Source organism: Crinia signifera, chromosome 4 (genome assembly GCF_055691185.1).
Source record: "Crinia signifera chromosome 4, ASM5569118v1, whole genome shotgun sequence".
NCBI lineage: Eukaryota > Metazoa > Chordata > Amphibia > Anura > Myobatrachidae > Crinia > Crinia signifera.
In genome coordinates this window covers 65,894,813-65,914,680 of record NC_139220.1, presented here as the reverse complement: position 1 = coordinate 65,914,680, position 19,868 = coordinate 65,894,813, and the positions used below count along the sequence as shown (strand labels likewise).

The window sequence follows — 19,868 nt, the reverse complement described above, 5'->3', positions numbered from 1 at the left end:
CTATTCCCCTTTTCGTAGAACCGCTGGTTTATTCCGTTCCTTTTCTAATTGGGCCATGTTCAACTTGGTGTCAACAATGTCCCACATGGCAATAATGTTGCTCCCTCCCCAAAGGCAGCTTGTAGTTGGTCAAAACTCCTTCTATTGCACACCTTTTGTAGTTGTAGGTCTCCAGTAACATCTGTTCATAATGAGTTTGTGAAGCAATGAGTTTGGTGTGCAAAACTGCTCATACACGGTTCTGTGTATATTACAAATCACAACCAGACCATATCCACTGCACATTCAGAAACTTATTATACACTTTTATATTTACAAAAGTACACACCATGAGTGAAAGTAAGGCAATATTTCCTAAACTATATTAAGGCTGCCTGTACAGTATATAAAATATGCTGGATAGGGTTATAGTACACATCTTTCTTTAATACCTACAATGTCAACAAGTACCTTTATGCTGAAAATGATGTGTTCCTGAAATAGTGGCTTTCCAGATAGTTTATGAATTAATTATACTAAATATAACATATAAACAAGAAAAACTTGTTAATTGAGTTAAAATAAACCACATTTTGAGAAAAATGCATTTTTGATTGCATTGCTTTTGTTTTTAGATATGTCTGAAATACTGAGGCAGCATTAATTTGTTTATTTTGTATATAAAAAAGTGCAATAAATAGCTATATACATATTACAGATAGAAAAGACGCACTAAATTTACGTAGTGCACATTTTTCTAGTAAAATGTAACGTTCATATGAAAAAATAACAAGTATTATAATTTTTACAATAAACTGAATTGAACAAATGCATGTTTAAAATGTTATAAAGTGACCACAAGTAATTCTAGAAAATGTATTTTAAAAATAGAACATGTACTTCACATCTTAATTTGAATATTCTTTCACACACTACATTTCTATGTACTATATAGCTTGTTTTAATTGATTGTATCAGTTGATGAAGTTATTTTCATGTATTAGCAGCATTCTTTAAAAGTGAGCCTAGTGCAGGATCACACATATGTGACACCTTATGTCATTAGCATTAAATTCTGTATTAAGAATTCAAACGAAACTCAATTGCTCATTGTGCTCACTCAATTAATTTGCTAAAGGTCGCAGCAGATAATAAATATGTTATTGCAAATCATTAATCTCACTAAGAGAGAATAAAAAAACAATGGTTCTTGTTGTGGGTTATCTGCTAAGAAGCTATGCATTGTAAAAGATGATAGCACCTACGTCAGTTTAAATAGAACAAAGTCTTTTCAAGTCACAGTAAAGTCTCCCAGCATTCCTTGTTATATCCATAACAAAAAGTACAAAAATAAAGTTTTATGCAAATTTTTCTTTTAAACTAAAAATATTCCTCTGGTGCAGTAATGTTCAATGAGTGACATTGATCCAGTTAAAGATTATTTAATAAAATCTCTTTTGCAGAAATCTAGTGCAGAACTATATCAAAGTGCCATGTTTTCTGTTTTGTTTTACATATTGTCTTTTGGAATAAATATTTTGCACTTTTTTTCACAAAAATGCTATCCTGCTTTGCTCTAGATTTACACTAAGGTTGTTTTATTAAATAAGCTTATTTATGTTTTCTTAGCTTGGCTTAGTGGTACGTATTCTTTTAGTCCTTTTTGTTACTGTGGTGTATCTAAAAGGCTTCTGCAGCTCCACCAAACCTTTTGGATATCTCTTCATAAAATGCACGTCTTGCTGATTCTCTCTTGTTTTCGGGCCTTTCCGGGGCCTTCCTTTTTTGGTGAAACCGACATACCAGCTTGAATATTTAGCAGACATCAAAGCTGTGTAGTTGTTTTCTAGCACTTTTTCAATGAAGACACACTCCTTGTTCATTCCATCAGGCTGAAAGATATAAATAAATTAATTATTAATGTTGACGTAACTGGTTTGAATCTTGTTCCAGAAAAAGTTTAGCCTGCTATAATGCATTGTACGGTTTTGTTTTATTGTATTGTATTGATACTTTTTTTTCAATTTGTGTTGTACATGCAAGTGAAGGAAATGCCTATGATAAAACTGCAAGCTGTAATTCAACTTTAGTCAAAAAACAACAGCTTTATTTAAAGTTTTGAAAGGTAAAAAGAGAGCAACATTTAAGCCATATTTGCCTACTCTTATACTGCTTTCAGACCACAAATGCAGGGTCGCAGCAGGATGTTGAAATGGTTGAGTCCCGGTGCGGGGTGTGGTATAGGGCCCGTACAGTCGGGATTCCGACAGTCATTAGACCGATGTTGGGATTCTGACTGCCCAAACTCAGACAGCGGGGGAGGGCAACAAAGCCCCTTGTGTGCTTGCTGCGCTCACCATGCTGCGGGCAGAGTGGATCACTAAGCTAGCCACTTATTCTATTCTCCCACTATGGGGGTCATGGACCCCCACGAGGGAGAATAGCCAGTGGCCATCAGGACACTGAGGGGTGAATTTATGAAGCTTGGAGAAGTGTTATCTATCCCCATAAAGAACGTTATGAGCAAGGTGATAATGGTTCAGCCAATCAGCTACAATATGTAAATTGACAGGTAAGAGCTGATTGGCTGAACCATTATCACCTTGCTCATAACGTTCTTTATGGGCATAGATAACACTTCTCCAAGCTTCATAAATTCACCCCTGAGTGTCGGGGTTTTAACAGTTTGCTGACGTCATGCGGGGGTGCGGCAGAGCATCATTGGGGGACTGCAGAGGAGGCAGCGCTTAGATCTGGTGCTGCTCCATGCACTTCCTCCTTCATAATGTTGGAAATGGGTCATTCGACTTGTTTAATCCATTCACACTGCATAGCAACACGGCAACAGACCGTTAAGAACCCTTCTATTTACCCGGTTCGTATTGCCGTATTGCTACCAGTTAGATGTAACCGGTAGCACCAATTACTGGATCAAACTGGCAGGAACCCGGTGCAGTGTGCAAGGGGTATAACAGAACATACAAGAGACTACACAAATTTGGAGAGTCTGACTTTCCAGCATCACATCCATCTCATAGTAAAATAGACAGTTTGTACTGATGCAATTCTTACTGAAAAATTTAATTATCGGCAAGACTGCCTTCAGAGCAGTGGAGAATGTGGGTGAGGTGAGAAATCAATTAGTGAGTAAACCAGGTTCTTTGTTTTTGCTTACATTTCAAAATTGTGGGTGTTAATAAGAAATGTAATTCTATTATATATGATATGAATTTTATAATACCCTTTCCCTGCCTCAGTATATAAATACCCACTTCGCTTAACTGAAGACACAAAGGATGTTGCTGGGTTCCCATTGCTAGCAGTTGTCCCCATTGTCTTCAATGGGGATTGTATTGCTCTTGGGGCCTGATTCAGACCTGTTAGCAAGGCTGACATTTTTTCAGATACCCTGCTGCACTGTTGGTGGGGGAAGGGACACCAAGTCAGGACCGGAGTCCCGGGCCTGAGCAGACAATGGGGCAGGGTGTCAGCAATGTGCATTGTTAGCAGCAGAGGTGAAACTTCAGGAGACGCCGGGTGTAAGACCTGAGAGGGCACTTTCTCTTGTTGGAGATCCAGGGATCCCTGAGGACGGGCACTGGGCACCTTTTCCTCTATGGACTCCAGACACGCCAGACACCGAGTGGAACAGGGACAGCATCACACAGACATGCCCCAAACGCATTTCGCCATAGAGATTTTGTCAGCGGGCTGGGTCTCTATGACAAAACGCATTTGGGGCATGCCTAGGGATGCCAATCCGGGTAATTTTTTTTTTTAAAGGGATTCGTGATTGGAAAAATCTCAATTCCGAGATTCCCGGGATTGAGTCAGCCAATGAAATACTAAGAAAAAAAACAGAAAAAAATATAATATAACACATATATAGAAGTAGGTGTGGGGGCGGCACTAACGGAAAGTAAGATGCTGACTTACTTTCCCCCACACATACTTCTATCTACGGAAACATATAGGAGGGCACCTGGAGCTTGTTGCCTGCTGTGGGTTTAAGTGCCGAATACCATGGATTATAACATATATATATATATATATCACTCACCCCCCAAAAAGAGCTGGATGGTGGGCTGGCTTGTGGAAAGGAGGCTTGTTTCGGCAGGAGGTCGGGTTCAGCGGGCAGTAGGGCTTGCAGCGATGTGCAGCGTGATAGTATAACATCTTCTGTCCCCCCGCACAGCGTACCTACAGCTCAGTTGCTCTGCTGGGCAGCGTCTGTGATCTCCTGTCCCCCTGCGCCGCTCTGCCGGGCAGCGTCTGAGTCAGATCTCCTGTCCCCCTGCGCCGCTCTGCCGGGCAGCGCCTGAGTCAGATCTCCTGGCGACGCATACAGCCGCACTGCCGGGCAGCGTCTGAGGATGATGAGCATGTGCTGCGGCTGCCGCCCAAGCCCGTAATCCCGGGATTGGAGTGTCCAATCTCGGGATTGAAATCCCGCCTAATTTTGGCCTAAAATCCCGGGATTGGCCACCCTAGGCGTGCCTTTGTGACGCTGTCCCTGTTCCACCCAGTGTCTGGCGTGTCTGGAGTCCATAGACGAGAAGGTGCCTGGCATGCAGCTCTGTCCGTTGAGGATTGGAAGCACGGCATGGTGTGCTGGTATCCCTCAGGAGTGATGACTGCAGATACCATGGAGTGGAAGATATAAAATCTTGTGGTAGTTGGAAGTCGTAGCCCACACCTGAGGAATCTTTTGGTACGCGTACCATCCTCTTGCTTTTAAGTGTTAAACTTGTGTGGTTTTTAAAAAAGTACTACACTAAGAGGCACCCCTCTGTCCTTCCTTTTTCGTAGACAATATACTATTGAAGTTTTTTATGGTCTGGAAAACCACCAATACCAAGTGAAATAAGAGACTTTTTAATAAATGTTTATAACTTTTGGACTGCAGGAGTGGAACTTCTCACAGGCAGGTGCACATCGTGCAATCAGCCAGAGCCTGGAAGCCGGGACTGGACAGATGGACGTCAGCAGCATCAAAGGAAGAGTCTGCACCCCAACTGGTTTCGTTAGTGATGAGAAGTTCTAAGCATACCTGCTGTTTTTAACTTCCATGTATGTGAGCATTTATAACAGTAAAAGTGTTTTGGTACTTGTGTATTATCTGGGCGCCCGATCATTGCATGCCACTACTTAAGGCATTCAATGCAATTTTTCATTGTAAAGACCAGATTTTTAATTGTATAGTCACCCATGGGGGATTTCATACCCCCACTATCCAACTACGCATGGAGTTGATTTTATATAGTGCCCGAAGCGTGGCGAGTGCAGCGGATTACTTTACATGTATTCTGCGTCCCCTCGCTGCGCTCGCCACACTATATAAAATCAACTCCATGCGTAGTTGGATATTGGGGGTATGAAATCACCCATGGGTGACTATACAATTAAAAATTGGGTCTTTACAATGAAAATTGCATCGCATGCAGTGGCATTGCATGAATTGTATGCCACTATATTGCATGCAGTGCGATGCGATGCAATGAAAAAATCGGGCGCCCAGATATTACACAAGTACCAGTGTTTTTTACATTTACGCTCATTGTGTGCCTTTCTGGTTTTTCTCCTACATGTTCCTTAAATTGAGGCATTGGTGAGCCTCTATCCAGAGATTGAGCAGCACTGCATGATTCTGTGGATACACATGGACAGATTTCTATTCTAATGAACAATTTTTTTAGGATATGACCTGAAATGGCGCGTTGCTGCCTAAGAGATGTACTCGACCCTGGTTATCACCCGAATAACCCTCCAGATATCAAATATACAAAAACAATGGGGATTTCCAAGTCTCTGGCGCAAAAGTTTGAATGAAGTGAGTCTGAAGTTCTGCTATCTTCAGATGTCTTCCCACTCTCTCAAAATATTTTCAGTTGTGTGTGTTTGGAAAAGAAGACAAAAAGGATCAAAAGTTACATTCACTAAATCCCAAAAAGAATGATGTGTGATAGATGGATATAAATGGATGGGCGTACCCCCACTCACGGTAAGTAGCGAGGTGTACAGGCACGTAGCAGTTTATTTTCTTTTCCTCTCTTGTCTCCTTTTCGTATATCTTCTCCTCTGTGATTAATTTTCTCTTTGGTGTTTCTCCGTGAAAAAAGTGGAAGTAAAAACTATGGGTTAGCGATTAAATCTAACAGGTTTTTCTTTGAAGACACCCCATGTGCATCAGATATAAGGAATGGTGATGATCAGTGGTGATCGTACCTTACTCACCCAAGGATAGAGCAAGATACATATGTAAAGGTATCTTTTTTAGATGTCGTCGTGTCAATCAAGAAAGTAAAATTTTGTGCGTACCGCACTTACGTGAGAAGAAGCTGGGTATATACCCGTAGCGTGTTCTTTTCTTGTGTATGGTTATGTCTCACCCTGAGACCAGATTTCCTCAAGTGAAGGTGTTGAAAGGAATACAAATATTTATTATATTAGTGAATGCGTATTTATTTAGTGTTTTGTACTTTTTTACATTAAAGGTGAGAATAAGTCATCTGTGCCTTTTAATAATTAGAGGTGAAGATGGGGGTACTAAGGGCGTACCGTGACTCACACTTTGATGTGTGGGGAAACACCCATAAAGGTTTCTTTTACAGAGAATAACTGCCTCCACCACGTATTGTGCTCATGAATACTGATATATACCCAAAATTCTTTGGTCCAAAGGGTAGAGAAAATGCGTACCAAAACTTACAGGAATGTAAGCTTTCACCGCCTATAACAGTTTCTTTAGCCTTAGACGATTTCCTTTATAAGGAACGACTGCCTCCACCACGTGTTGTGCTCATAAATCTTAAATGGTATATACCCAAGTTTACTCCATAAGGTAGAGAATATGCGTACCAAAACTTACAGAAGTGTAAGCTTTCACCGCTTATAACGGTTTCTTTGCTTTCAATAGTGGTCGGTTAGGGACTGGTATCCTATTTTCTCCTAACAATGGAAAGATCATAACAATATCCACAAGACAATGTCCTCATAACAATGTCCACAAGAAGACCGATTGTGTTGGAGCCAAGGAAAAGATTTAAAAAATGTCTTTATTACACCTTAGAAAAAATCAATAAAATGTCCTCCATCCCAACAATGGAAAAATCATCACAATATCCACAAGGAGATCCACAAAAAATTCACAATAAAATCCAAGAATTTAAAAAAAAAATTAAAAAATAAAAATAAAAAATTTAAAATACATACAAAATGTCCGGAAAAAGTCAAGGATGGCTGCTAAGGACTATTCTGTGGAGAGTGAGCAGCCATCCTTGACTTTTTCCGGACATTTTGTATGTATTTTAAATTTTTTATTTTTATTTTTTAATTTTTTTTTAAATTCTTGGATTTTATTGTGAATTTTTTGTGGATCTCCTTGTGGATATTGTGATGATTTTTCCATTGTTGGGATGGAGGACATTTTATTGATTTTTTCTAAGGTGTAATAAAGACATTTTTTAAATCTTTTCCTTGGCTCCAACACAATCGGTCTTCTTGTGGACATTGTTATGAGGACATTGTCTTGTGGATATTGTTATGATCTTTCCATTGTTAGGAGAAAATAGGATACCAGTCCCTAACCGACCACTATTGAAAGCAAAGAAACCGTTATAAGCGGTGAAAGCTTACACTTCTGTAAGTTTTGGTACGCATATTCTCTACCTTATGGAGTAAACTTGGGTATATACCATTTAAGATTTATGAGCACAACACGTGGTGGAGGCAGTCGTTCCTTATAAAGGAAATCGTCTAAGGCTAAAGAAACTGTTATAGGCGGTGAAAGCTTACATTCCTGTAAGTTTTGGTACGCATTTTCTCTACCCTTTGGACCAAAGAATTTTGGGTATATATCAGTATTTATGAGCACAATACGTGGTGGAGGCAGTTATTCTCTGTAAAAGAAACCTTTATGGGTGTTTCCCCACACATCAAAGTGTGAGTCACGGTACGCCCTTAGTACCCCCATCTTCACCTCTAATTATTAAAAGGCACAGATGACTTATTCTCACCTTTAATGTAAAAAAGTACAAAACACTAAATAAATACGCATTCACTAATATAATAAATATTTTTATTCCTTTCAACACCTTCACTTGAGGAAATCTGGTCTCAGGGTGAGACATAACCATACACAAGAAAAGAACACGCTACGGGTATATACCCAGCTTCTTCTCACGTAAGTGCGGTACGCACAAAATTTTACTTTCTTGATTGACACGACGACATCTAAAAAAGATACCTTTACATATGTATCTTGCTCTATCCTTGGGTGAGTAAGGTACGATCACCACTGATCATCACCATTCCTTATATCTGATGCACATGGGGTGTCTTCAAAGAAAAACCTGTTAGATTTAATCGCTAACCCATAGTTTTTACTTCCACTTTTTTCACGGAGAAACACCAAAGAGAAAATTAATCACAGAGGAGAAGATATACGAAAAGGAGACAAGAGAGGAAAAGAAAAGAAACTGCTACGTGCCTGTACACCTCGCTACTTACCGTGAGTGGGGGTACGCCCATCCATTTATATCCATCTATCACACATCATTCTTTTTGGGATTTAGTAAATGTAACTTTTGATCCTTTTTGTCTTCTTTTCCAAACACACACAACTGAAAATATTTTGAGAGAGTGGGAAGACATCTGAAGATAGCAGAACTTCAGACTCACTTCATTCAAACTTTTGCGCCAGAGACTTGGAAATCCCCATTGTTTATGTATATTAGATTTCTATTCTAATTGGACATTGCGCAACCTTGTAATATTGATGTTTGGCACTGTGGGGGGCATATGATGTTTGGCTCTTTGGCTTGACTGATGATATTTTTCGGCTCTTTACCTCTGACCGGTTGGCCACCCCTGTCCTAGTGCAAAGTTAATGACTTTGGTGCGAGAAAAAAATCCCTAATAATTGACCCATTTTCATGGTCACAATTGTGAATATTGTGTGTTTTCTCCTGAACGTGTTTATAATAGAAGAAGCACAAATACTCTAAATAGAATTTAGGTGACACTGTGTGAAATATATCACTGCATAATAGCCCTTAATCAGAGCTGATCCCAGTACAAATTTGTTCTCAAAATGGGCAAAACAAATGCTGCATTGCAGGTGGGGCAGATGTAACGTGCTGAGAGAGTTAAATTTGGATGGGGTGTGTTGAAACTGAAATCTAAATTACAGTGTAAAAATAATGCAGCTGGTATTTACCTTGCACAGAAACAAAATAACTCACACAAATCTAAAGGTGGCCATACATCTACAGATCGATTGTCAGATTGGGCCGGTTGGAACAAACAGCTGGTAATATCTGAATGACAGTTTTTCAGCATTACAAAGCAAATGGTCAGCTGTCATTTGCTCTCATCTTTTACCAGGATTTTGTTCCAACCAGACAGATCGGACAATAAATCTGTAGATGTATGGCCACCTTAAATCTCTCTGCACATGTTACATCTGCCCCACCTGCAGTCCAGCATTTTTCTTGCCCATTTTGAGAACAAATTTGTACTGTGATCAGGTCTGATTAAGGGCCATTATGCAGTGTTATATTTCACACAGTGTCACTGAAATACATGAAATTGGATTTATGCTGCTCTCTTTGCAGTGCATATACAAAGATAGACAATCCTGTGTATATAAATAAGAAATAACTGTTGCAGTCTGTTATTGAAAAACAGTAACTGTTACAATAAGTATTACAAGTAACAGTGTGAACTGTCTAATGTATCATTTTACATATCACTTCTGTTTATTGACAGAAAAACAGTGTTGCATCCCCTATACTGGGAACATGATTGGGCTGCATTACAGCATATAATTATGCCAAAGATAAGCCAATATATTAACCGTTAAATACGTTGAAGTGTATTATGATGTAATAAATTGTAAGTTTGCAGCAGGGCCCTCTAACCCCCAAGTCTGTCTGTCATTACCCAGTTTGTTTTATCACTGTCTACTATTGTAAAGCGCAACGTAATCTGCTGAGCTATATAAGAAACTGTAAATAAACAAATACATCTAATGTTTAGGGGAAAAAAAACAAGAACACTGATTCAAAAAAGAACAGGTTAATCATTCTATGAGTGGTGTCCAGAAGTACATATATGCCAATCACTGTGTTCATTTCTAGGCAGCAGGGCCGTCTTAACAGCAGTGTGGGCCACTGGTCAAAGCAATGCAATGGGGCCCTTACCCTTTCTCCCCTCCTAGGGGTGGGGGGTGCTATCAGCAGCAGCAGCTTTGATGTCCCACGGGTGGCAGCAGGTGCTCTATCTTCCATTCAACATGTAGGACCTGGAGCAGTAACTTCTGCTAATTACTCCTTTAATGCACAGGTGGTTGGAGGGTGAACACTAACGTGTGGAAGGGGGCACTGAGCTGTATGAAGGGTCCCTTGTAAATGACTTCCAGGGAGGTAGGGGGTGTTTTATACACAGGGGACGGTTGGATAATGGAGTGGGCTTAATATTCGTCATTTTCCGGTGGAAGGGCAGCCTGTTTGACTGCAGATATCGCCATTATCTGGAAATAGATTTCTTAGCCTAGTATAAAAACCTAGAGTCCCAACTTTCAGGAGGTGCTGGGAACTTGGGTATCAGAGATCAGGGGCCAGAGCAATCCATTGCCAAAAATATAAAACTACACCAGACGTTTGGAGCTGTAGCAGGGACCGGCTGCTTGAAGGCTGATATCTCTGGTTCTGGGCATGATAGAGACAAGCCGCTAGTGTCAGAGAGAACCTGAGAAATATGACTGGAAATTGTAATTAACAGGTCGGATGTGGACTGCTGCTTTGAAGTTGGATATCTGCAGTTCCCCAGGGCCGATTTTCAAAATTCTGGTATCCCTGGAAAAAGGGGATCCTCAGCTATCAACAAAGAGCCCTTATACGCATGGGGCCCCTGGGCAAGTGCCCATTAAGCCCATACAAAAAGACGGCCCTGCTAGGCAGGATTGATCAGCAATACTTATTACAGCATAATGCACTTTAATGTATTTAACTGTTAATATATTGGCTTATCTTTGGCATAATTATATGCTGTAATGCAGCTGCAGGTGGGGCAGATGTAACATGTGCAGAGGGAATTAATGTGGCCATACATCTACAGATTTATTGTCCGATCTGTCTGTTTGGAACAAAATATGGGTAATGGATGAGAGCACTTTGCTTTAAAATGCTGGAAAACTGTCAAAAACTGTCATACAGATATTACCAGGTATTTGTTCCAACCAGCCAGATCTGACAATCGATCTGTAGATGTATGGCCACCTTTAGATTTGTGTTGAGTTATTTTGTTTCTGTGCAGGGTAAATACCTGCTGCATTATTTTTACACTGCAATTTAGATTTCAGTTTCAACACACTCCACCCAAATTTAACTCTCTCAGCACGTTACATCTGCCCCACCTGCAATGCAGCATTTGTTTTGCCCATTTTGAGAACAAATTTGTACTGCGATCAGGTCTGATTAAGGGCTATTATGCAGTGTTATATTTCACACAGTGTCACTGAAATTCCATTTAGAGTATTGGTGCTTCTTCTATTACAAACACGTTCAGGAGAAAACACACAATAATCACAATTGTGACCATGAAAATGGGTCAATTATCAGGGATTTTTTCTCCCGCCAGTCAGTCACTTTGCACTAGGACAAGCTCGTACTGTTTTTTTTACTATACTAAAGTATATTAATAAACCACTCTAAGACATCCTGACATAATTATAACTAGATTGGAGCATCTTCATAGGTTTCGTTATTTTCACCTAAAAAGTGAAACTTTAGGCCTCTTGCCAGAACAGAAGATGTTGACTCAGATCAAAATGCTTTTGCACGTTTCTTATTCAGGTCAAGTCACAACTTTCCCACACTAGCCGATTTTGAATTTCTCAATTTCAGTTTTTTCAATCCGCCCTAATATATATATATATATATATATATATATATATATATATATATATATCTTATATATATATAGGAGAAAGTGTAGAATAAGGCGCTTCATGGTGCATTAAACGAGAATCATTTAATAAGAGAGAAACAGTCTCCAAGGTATAAAATACAGCACTGTGGACTGGGTACCACACGATTTTTTATATAAAACCAAAGGGCAACACTGCTCACGCTCATCCAGGAACGGATATTCACACACATCCTACAGAAAGCTGCTACGCTGGCTTGCTGTGCCGCTATCAGGGACGTCATGGACCGCCGGAGGCAGGAGCAGGATCAGCTGGAGAGGCACGTTGTAGGCCAGGCACGTCATCAGAGGGCATGGCTACTGCACGTGCAGATCTGCCTATGTACCGCCGGACCTGTCAATCACGATCGGCCGGAGCTGGGAACTACCCCTTTTATTCAAGCAAACGAAACTTAGCCAGCTAAACTAGCATAAGTAATGGGTAATTGTACTGGACCACTAGACAGCCGATTAGAAGGGCTGTACTAGGCCAAATATTGGGGGCGGGAGCAACTGGACCTAATGCCAAAGCAAAAAGTACCTCTAAAGTTTGCTCACAATAGAGCCGGTATAGTATTTTATGCTTGCATAACGCAAAGCTATCAGACATCTGTGAATGAATGACCATGAATAGTCTTTTACAAAAAACCAAGAGAATACATATAAATCACAATAAAAAACATAAAAAAGTGAGCATAAAAAATTATTATGCAATAAAAACCAAGTATATCTTCAGCAAGAGGTATATACACGTTCAAACCCTCATATGATACAGTATCAAGAACTTGATACATGTTTCTTTTTTCGGGAGGCTGTACCGCAAAGGTTTTCACAAGGCAAAATAACTGCAGAGAGCATACTATGAGTCCTTTAGTCGCACTTTCAATGCAACTGAACACCCTGACACCAAGATGCCCATTAGGGGTCCGATTGCACAATACTGTAAACAATTACTTTTGACAATTAGAAAAAAGAAAGGCCTTTTTGTAGAACCTTTATTTCTAGATCAGTCATGATTCTTTTTGACAAATTAAAAACACTATGATGTTGGGAAATCGTGCCTTGAGGGATATCTAAACTAGAGTCGGATAAATCAGTGTTAGCTACTGAATGAACCATTGTTTCGACTCTTCCCCTGCTTCCCCTAATCTTCTTTTTAACCTGAGTGGGGTCCTGTTCGGGGATGACACCAATGTTGAGTCGCCTGGGCGCTCGTCTAAAAAACGCACACTGTCATTTTCAGGCCTTAGAGCATCAAACCTATTTTTATCTTCCCACCTTCCAAGTTGTTTGGGGGGGAAGACCGGCTGTTCCCAGTAACTCCTAGGATTATTGGTCTTTCTTGGATGTCTAAGTGGTACTCGTTGCCATTTTTTGTTACCACGTGAGACATTTCTGGGTGAATTGTATTTATTGTACCTATCACCATAATCACCACGTTTATATCCTCGTGGGGTACTATACTCCATATTGCGTTGGTCATATTTCTGATTTGACCCATAACCCTGATTTACACCAAACGATTTTTGAACCTCTGTCTGCTGGGATTCCAACCTTTGAGGGACACTTTTTTGCTTAGGCTCTTGCCAAGATCTAATTTTATTAGACTCATAATCAAGGCGGTCGCGTGCAAATTTTTTCTGTTTGGTGGTCGATGATTTTGGTTTCAACCACCGATACTTTTTTGGCTATTTCCACTTTTGCTGTGGTTAGTACATCTTTGCTATAATTAGACTCAAGTGTTGGAATCAAAGCCGCTATTTCTTGTTCAACCGCTTTGAATGTTTCTTTTCATCAATCAGCAATCGCATTAGCGCTAAGGAACAATCGGCCAGGATACAATTCCAATCCTTTTCGAACTGCTCACTACTTTTACCAAGGGTGGGAGTTTAAATCAGTCGGAGGCCTCTAGGGATCCTCCCACAATTATCATAGCTATCTAAGCTCTTAGGTCCCACCAACTGACTCCAATAGCCAATGGAGATCAGGATAGTAATCCTGTTAAATCCAGTGACACCTTTTTCATTACCCAGTATAATACCCATGAAAAATAATTAAATAACATCTTAAGAAAACACTGGAATGTATTGAAGCTCGACGCCGTCCTGGCAGATCATATTCCAAATGCCCCTAAAATGATATATAGACGTGCCAAGACAATAAAATCGATGGTCTCCAAAAGCCAGTTAGAACCTCTGGATGAGAGACAGGTTACAATTAGCTTCTTAAGTGTCCATGGTTCGTTTCCTTGCAATAGATGTAAAGTCTGTCCTTTCATGAAGAAAGGAAACACCATTGATGGTACAGATTTGAAGGTTAATGGTTTTATCAACTGTAATACCATGTCGGTAATCTATATGTTAATTTGCGGACGTGGGTTCAAATATATTGGGAAGACCAAGAGATGACTGAAGGTCCGCATTCTTGAACACATCCGCAACATTAAGCATGGTGTCTCGAACCACAGTGTCTCTCGACACTTTAAAGAGTTCCACAACTGTGATCCTTCCAGCCTATTATTTAAGGTAATAGAACTGGTCAAGCCCAGCAAAAGAGGAGGTGACCATGAAAAATATTTGCTAAGAAGGGAAACTACGTGGATACTGAGGCTAAATACATTAACTCCGGTAGGTCTTAATGAAGGCTACGAAATTACTCCTTTCATTAATTAAGTATATATTGGTCAACTACATTAAGGTTGAGTATTGTTACCTGTATTAACTACTGTATGCTCGTCTTTTGAAAATGAAATACTGTGTGATGTGCTAAAACGTGTACGGTAAATACATTGTCGGCCAAGGTAATAGTTGTCAAAAGTAATTGTTTACAGCAGGCATGTCCAACGTTGGCCCTCCAGATGTTGTGAAACTACACATCCCAGCATGCTTTGCCACAGTTATGCTATTAGAGAAAACTATTGCAAAGCATGCTGGGATGTGTAGTTTCAAAACATCTGGAGGGCCAACGTTGGACATGCCTGGTTTACAGTATTGTGCAATCGGACATCTAATGGGCATCTTTGTGTCAGGGTGTTTGGTTGCATTGAGAGTGCGACTAAAGGACTCATAGTATGCTCTCTGCAGTTATTTTGCCTTGTGAAAACCTTTGCGGTACAGCCTCCCGAAAAAAGAAACATGTATCAAGTTCTTGATACTGTATCATATGAGGGTTTGAACATGTATATACCTCTTGCTGAAGATATACTGTACTTTTTTATTGCATAATAATTTTTTATGCTCACTTTTTTATGTTTTTTATTGTGATTTATATGTATTCTCTTGTTTTTTGTAAAAGACTGTTCATGGTCATTCATTCACGGATGTCTGATAGCTTTGCGTTTGAAGAGAAAAAAATTGTCTTAGGTTACTGGTTACAAATTGCACTTTTTTGTGAGTTTATATTGTAGGTTTTCTATATTAAATTTGAGCGTATATAGTAAAATACTCTTTAGCTACCAAATAAAGAGAAATACGTTTTTGCAACATGCCTTAGCTGAAATTATACTCTAGGTTTATCTTCCATTATTTCCATCATCTTTAACCAGGGTGAATGAAAAGAAGCATTAAGCAAGCAGTGGTGCTATAAAAACCGTAGACTTTCTTCTGTCCTCTTTTCTTCTTTTAGGACAGTTGGTGAATATATTTTAACATTCTTAATGCTAAATATTTTCAAAGCAAGTAAGCACAATATATACAAATAAACAAAAATGTATAGCTCAGAAGTCGGAATCAATTTACATGGGTTGTTTTCCATAAGATACAAGGGAACACTACCAACAATCCTGGCATAAATTGTATACTTATCCAACAAGCCGCTACAGTTGACTAGGGTGATCTGCTGACGTCAGCTCTCTGCCCCCCGCAGTTATGTAAGTACAGAAAATATTCAAAGTTGTTTCTGTCCCAGATAAAAGGGGTTAGTCTGATTCACTCGGAAAGGCACAATCACTCTCAAACGGACAAAACCATATGCACTGCAGGTGGGGCTGATGTAACATGTGCAGAGAGAGTTAGATTTGGGTGGGGTTTGTACATTAAACTGATATCTATATTGCACTGTAAAAATAAAGCAGCCAGTATTTACCCTGCACAGAAATAATAAAACACCCAAATCTAACTCTCTATGCACATGTTACATTAGCCCCACCTGCAGTGCATTTGGTTTTGTCCAAATCACTGAGGCACCATAGGCTCCAGATGAGGAGCCTATGGAATTACGTGTATATACCTCTTGCTGAAGATATACTTGGTTTTTATTGCATAATAATTTTTTATGCTCACTTTTTTATGTTTTTTATTGTGATTTATAATTCCTAAAACAATTACATCTGATAAACTAAGAAGTACCCATATACAGTTATGCCCAAGTACATCGTGGTTTACAACGCGCTTTTGAGGGCTCTGACTCGCGAGTTGCAGATTGCGTTATGTCCTGCGTTATGTACCACGCCATGTAATACATAGTTTAACCACTGGGTGACTAATGCTCCACGTTAAGACTTTACGCTACGGATTTTTGCTAAACAGCCACTTTTCACTACGGATCTTGTCCTTACTTTACGGACAGAGTGTTTGTATTTATTCGCAGAAGCAGCTACGTACGGTCATTTATGTAATTGGTACAGAAGCCATGCTAACCTTTGCTATTGCTGGATGACTACTTAAAACATTATTTGAGGACCTACAGTATCATACTTTACACTACAGATTTTGTCCTTACTTTACGGACAGCGTTATTTTATTTTATTCGCAGCCGCAGTGACGTACGGTAATTTATGTAATTGGTGCAGAAGCCATGCTAACCTTTGCTATTGCTGGATGACTACAGTACTTCAAACATTATTTGAAGACCTACAGTATCATACGGAGCATGTCATACAGTACGTACAGTACTGTACTTTATGGGGCATGTCTTGTATTGGACGTTGCTGTACAGTATATCACACACCAAGGGAGCATAGATAATCACAGGCAACAGTGGCCTAGAGGGTAGAGGCACAGCTTCACTATGTCAGTATCAGTAGTTCGATCCTCAGTTGGTTACAATATATTTTCATTTTTTAAACGTACTTTTTTTTTTTTAAACCAATACAGGTACTGTAGTTACAGTAGTTGGTGCTTATCAAATTCTTTCGGACTTTTCCACAAACAAAAATTCACAATGGTAGGCCTCCATGTACATGATAGCTAATACCCATACATACTGCGCTACAGAGAACGTTTTTTTTTCGCAAAATAGATTTAGCTTTTCAGGTAAAATTCCTTGCTTTGAGGACCGTGTTTCGGGATTAAATTTGCTAACCTTTGCTAAACAGCCACTTTTCACTATGGATCTTGTCCTTACTTTACGGACAGAGTGTTTGTATTTATTCGCAGAAGCAGCTACGTACGGTCATTTATGTAATTGGTACAGAAGCCATGCTAACCTTTGCTATTGCTGGATGACTACTTAAAACATTATTTGAGGACCTACAGTATCATACTTTACACTACGGATTTTGTCCTTACTTTACGGACAGAGTTATTTTATTTTATTCGCAGCCGCAGTGATGTACGGTAATTTATGTAATTGGTGCAGAAGCCATGCTAACCTTTGCTATTGCTGGATGACTACAGTACTTCAAACATTATTTGAAGACCTACAGTATCATACGGAGCATGTCATACAGTACGTACAGTACTGTACTTTATGGGGCATGTCTTGTATTGGACGTTGCTGTACAGTATATCACACACCAAGGGAGCATAGATAATCACAGGCAACAGTGGCCTAGAGGGTAGAGGCACAGCTTCACTATGTTCGATCCTCAGTTGGTTACAATATATTTTCATTTTTTAAACGTACTTTTTTTTTTTTTAAACCAATACAGGTACTGTAGTTACAGTAGTTGGTGCTTATCAAATTCTTTCGGACTTTTCCACAAACAAAAATTCACAATGGCAGGCCTCCATGTACACGATAGTTAATACCCATACATACTGCGCTACAGAGAATGGTTTTTTTTGCAAAATATATTTCGCTTTTCAGGTAAAATTCCTTGCTTTGAGGACCGTGTTTCGGGATTAAATTCGCTAACCTTTGCTAAACAGTCACTTTTCACTACAGATCTTGTCCTTACTTTACGGACAGAGTGTTTGTATTTATTCGCAGAAGCAGCTACGTACGGTCATTTATGTAATTGGTACAGAAGCCATGCTAACCTTTGCTATTGCTGGATGACTACTTAAAACATTATTTGAGGACCTACAGTATCATACTTTACACTACGGATTTTGTCCTTACTTTACGGACAGAGTTTTTGTATTTTATTCGCAGCCGCAGTGACGTACTGTATGGTCATGAACTTTATGTGATTGGTGCAGAAGCCATGCTAACCATCTGCCATCACTATAATCACAGGCTACAGTGGCCTAGCGGGTAGAGGCACGGCTTCACTATCTCAGTATCAGTAGTTCGATCCTCAGTTGGTTACAATATATTTTCATTCTTTAAACGTACTTTTTTTTTTTAAACCAATACAGGTACTGTAGTTACAGTAGTTGGTGCTTATCAAATTCTTTCAGACTTTTCCACAAACAAAAATTCACAATGGCAGGCCTCCATGTACACGATAGCTAATACCCATACATACTGCGCTACAGAGAACGTTTTTTTTCGCAAAATAGATTTAGCTTTTCAGGTAAAATTCCTTGCTTTGAGGACCGTGTTTCGGGATTAAATTCGCTAACCTTTGCTAAACAGCCACTTTTCACTACGGATCTTGTCCTTACTTTACGGACAGAGTGTTTGTATTTATTCGCAGAAGCAGCTACGTACGGTCATTTATGTAATTGGTACAGAAGCCATGCTAACCTTTGCTATTGCTGGATGACTACTTAAAACATTATTTGAGGACCTACAGTATCATACTGTACTTTACACTACGGATTTTGTCCTTACTTTACGGACAGAGTTTTTGTATTTTATTCGCAGCCGCAGTGACGTACTGTATGGTCATGAACTGTATGTGATTGGTGCAGAAGCCATGCTAACCATCTGCTTGTACTATAATCACAGGCAACAGTGGCCTAGCGGGTAGAGGCACAGCTGCACTATGTCAGTATCAGAAGTTCGATCCTCAGTTGGATTTACAGTAATACAGTAAGAGTACATTTTTGTCATTTGTCCACAGTGCCTCCGCTTGAAGAAGAGGGGACCCTTCCCTGCCGGATGAAATAGAACGATAGAATCGCCAGCCCCTGCAAAGATGAAACTGGCTCCATCTGTATATCTGTGCATCAAACCCAGGTCGTTATCTCTCCCATCACTATGGAGGAGGTGGAAGGGGCCATCAAATAATAAAAATTTGACAAGATGGTTTCAGGGGACACTTCTCTGGTCATGCATTATACACTGTACCTCATTTTTCAATGTTTTTGCCATTGTGCTGGAACCTCTACCTATAGCCTTATGGGCTTCCTCGCTCCTGTTTATTTCTAACGCTTCATGCTCTATCCCTAAAATTCCATAGCTCATTGAATCATTTGTCTCTCACTCTGGCTATCACATTAATCTATCTAAATCCATACTCCTGCACTTCCCGAAACAGACCTCCTAACTCTAGATTATATTTCCTCTCTACCCTTTACTATTGCTCATTCCCACATTAAGTATTCAGGTGTCCTCAACCTGAAACCGCTGTCCTCTACTTTTTTTTTTTTTTATGATTTTTATTGGTATATTTCAAGTTGAAACAGTTACATACATTTCTTATCTGTTATGTTACCAGACTTTTCTGTTTACAATTGATATAATAGACATTCTTTACATCTTTATTATTTGTGTATGATTTGTTATTCATTCAATAAAACATGACAACAAGTGAACAAATAAATAAACAAGTTTGTCTAACCTTTTCCTGTTTCTATTCTACATGTTGATCA

General features: G+C 39.5%; 1 protein-coding gene across 3 annotated transcripts in view; it reads right to left on the bottom strand.

The window, feature by feature from the left end:
• Nucleotides 1–820: 820 nt before the first annotated feature.
• Nucleotides 821–19,868, bottom strand: part of FGF18 (fibroblast growth factor 18) — a 359,051-nt gene continuing 340,003 nt past the window's right edge. For all 3 annotated transcript variants that reach the window (XM_083181815.1, XM_083181814.1, XM_083181816.1), the window contains one exon: nucleotides 821–1,871. In XM_083181815.1, the coding sequence (XP_083037941.1) occupies nucleotides 1,605–1,871 (267 nt within the window). In that variant the 3' untranslated portion in view covers nucleotides 821–1,604. The remainder of the gene's footprint in view (nucleotides 1,872–19,868) is intronic.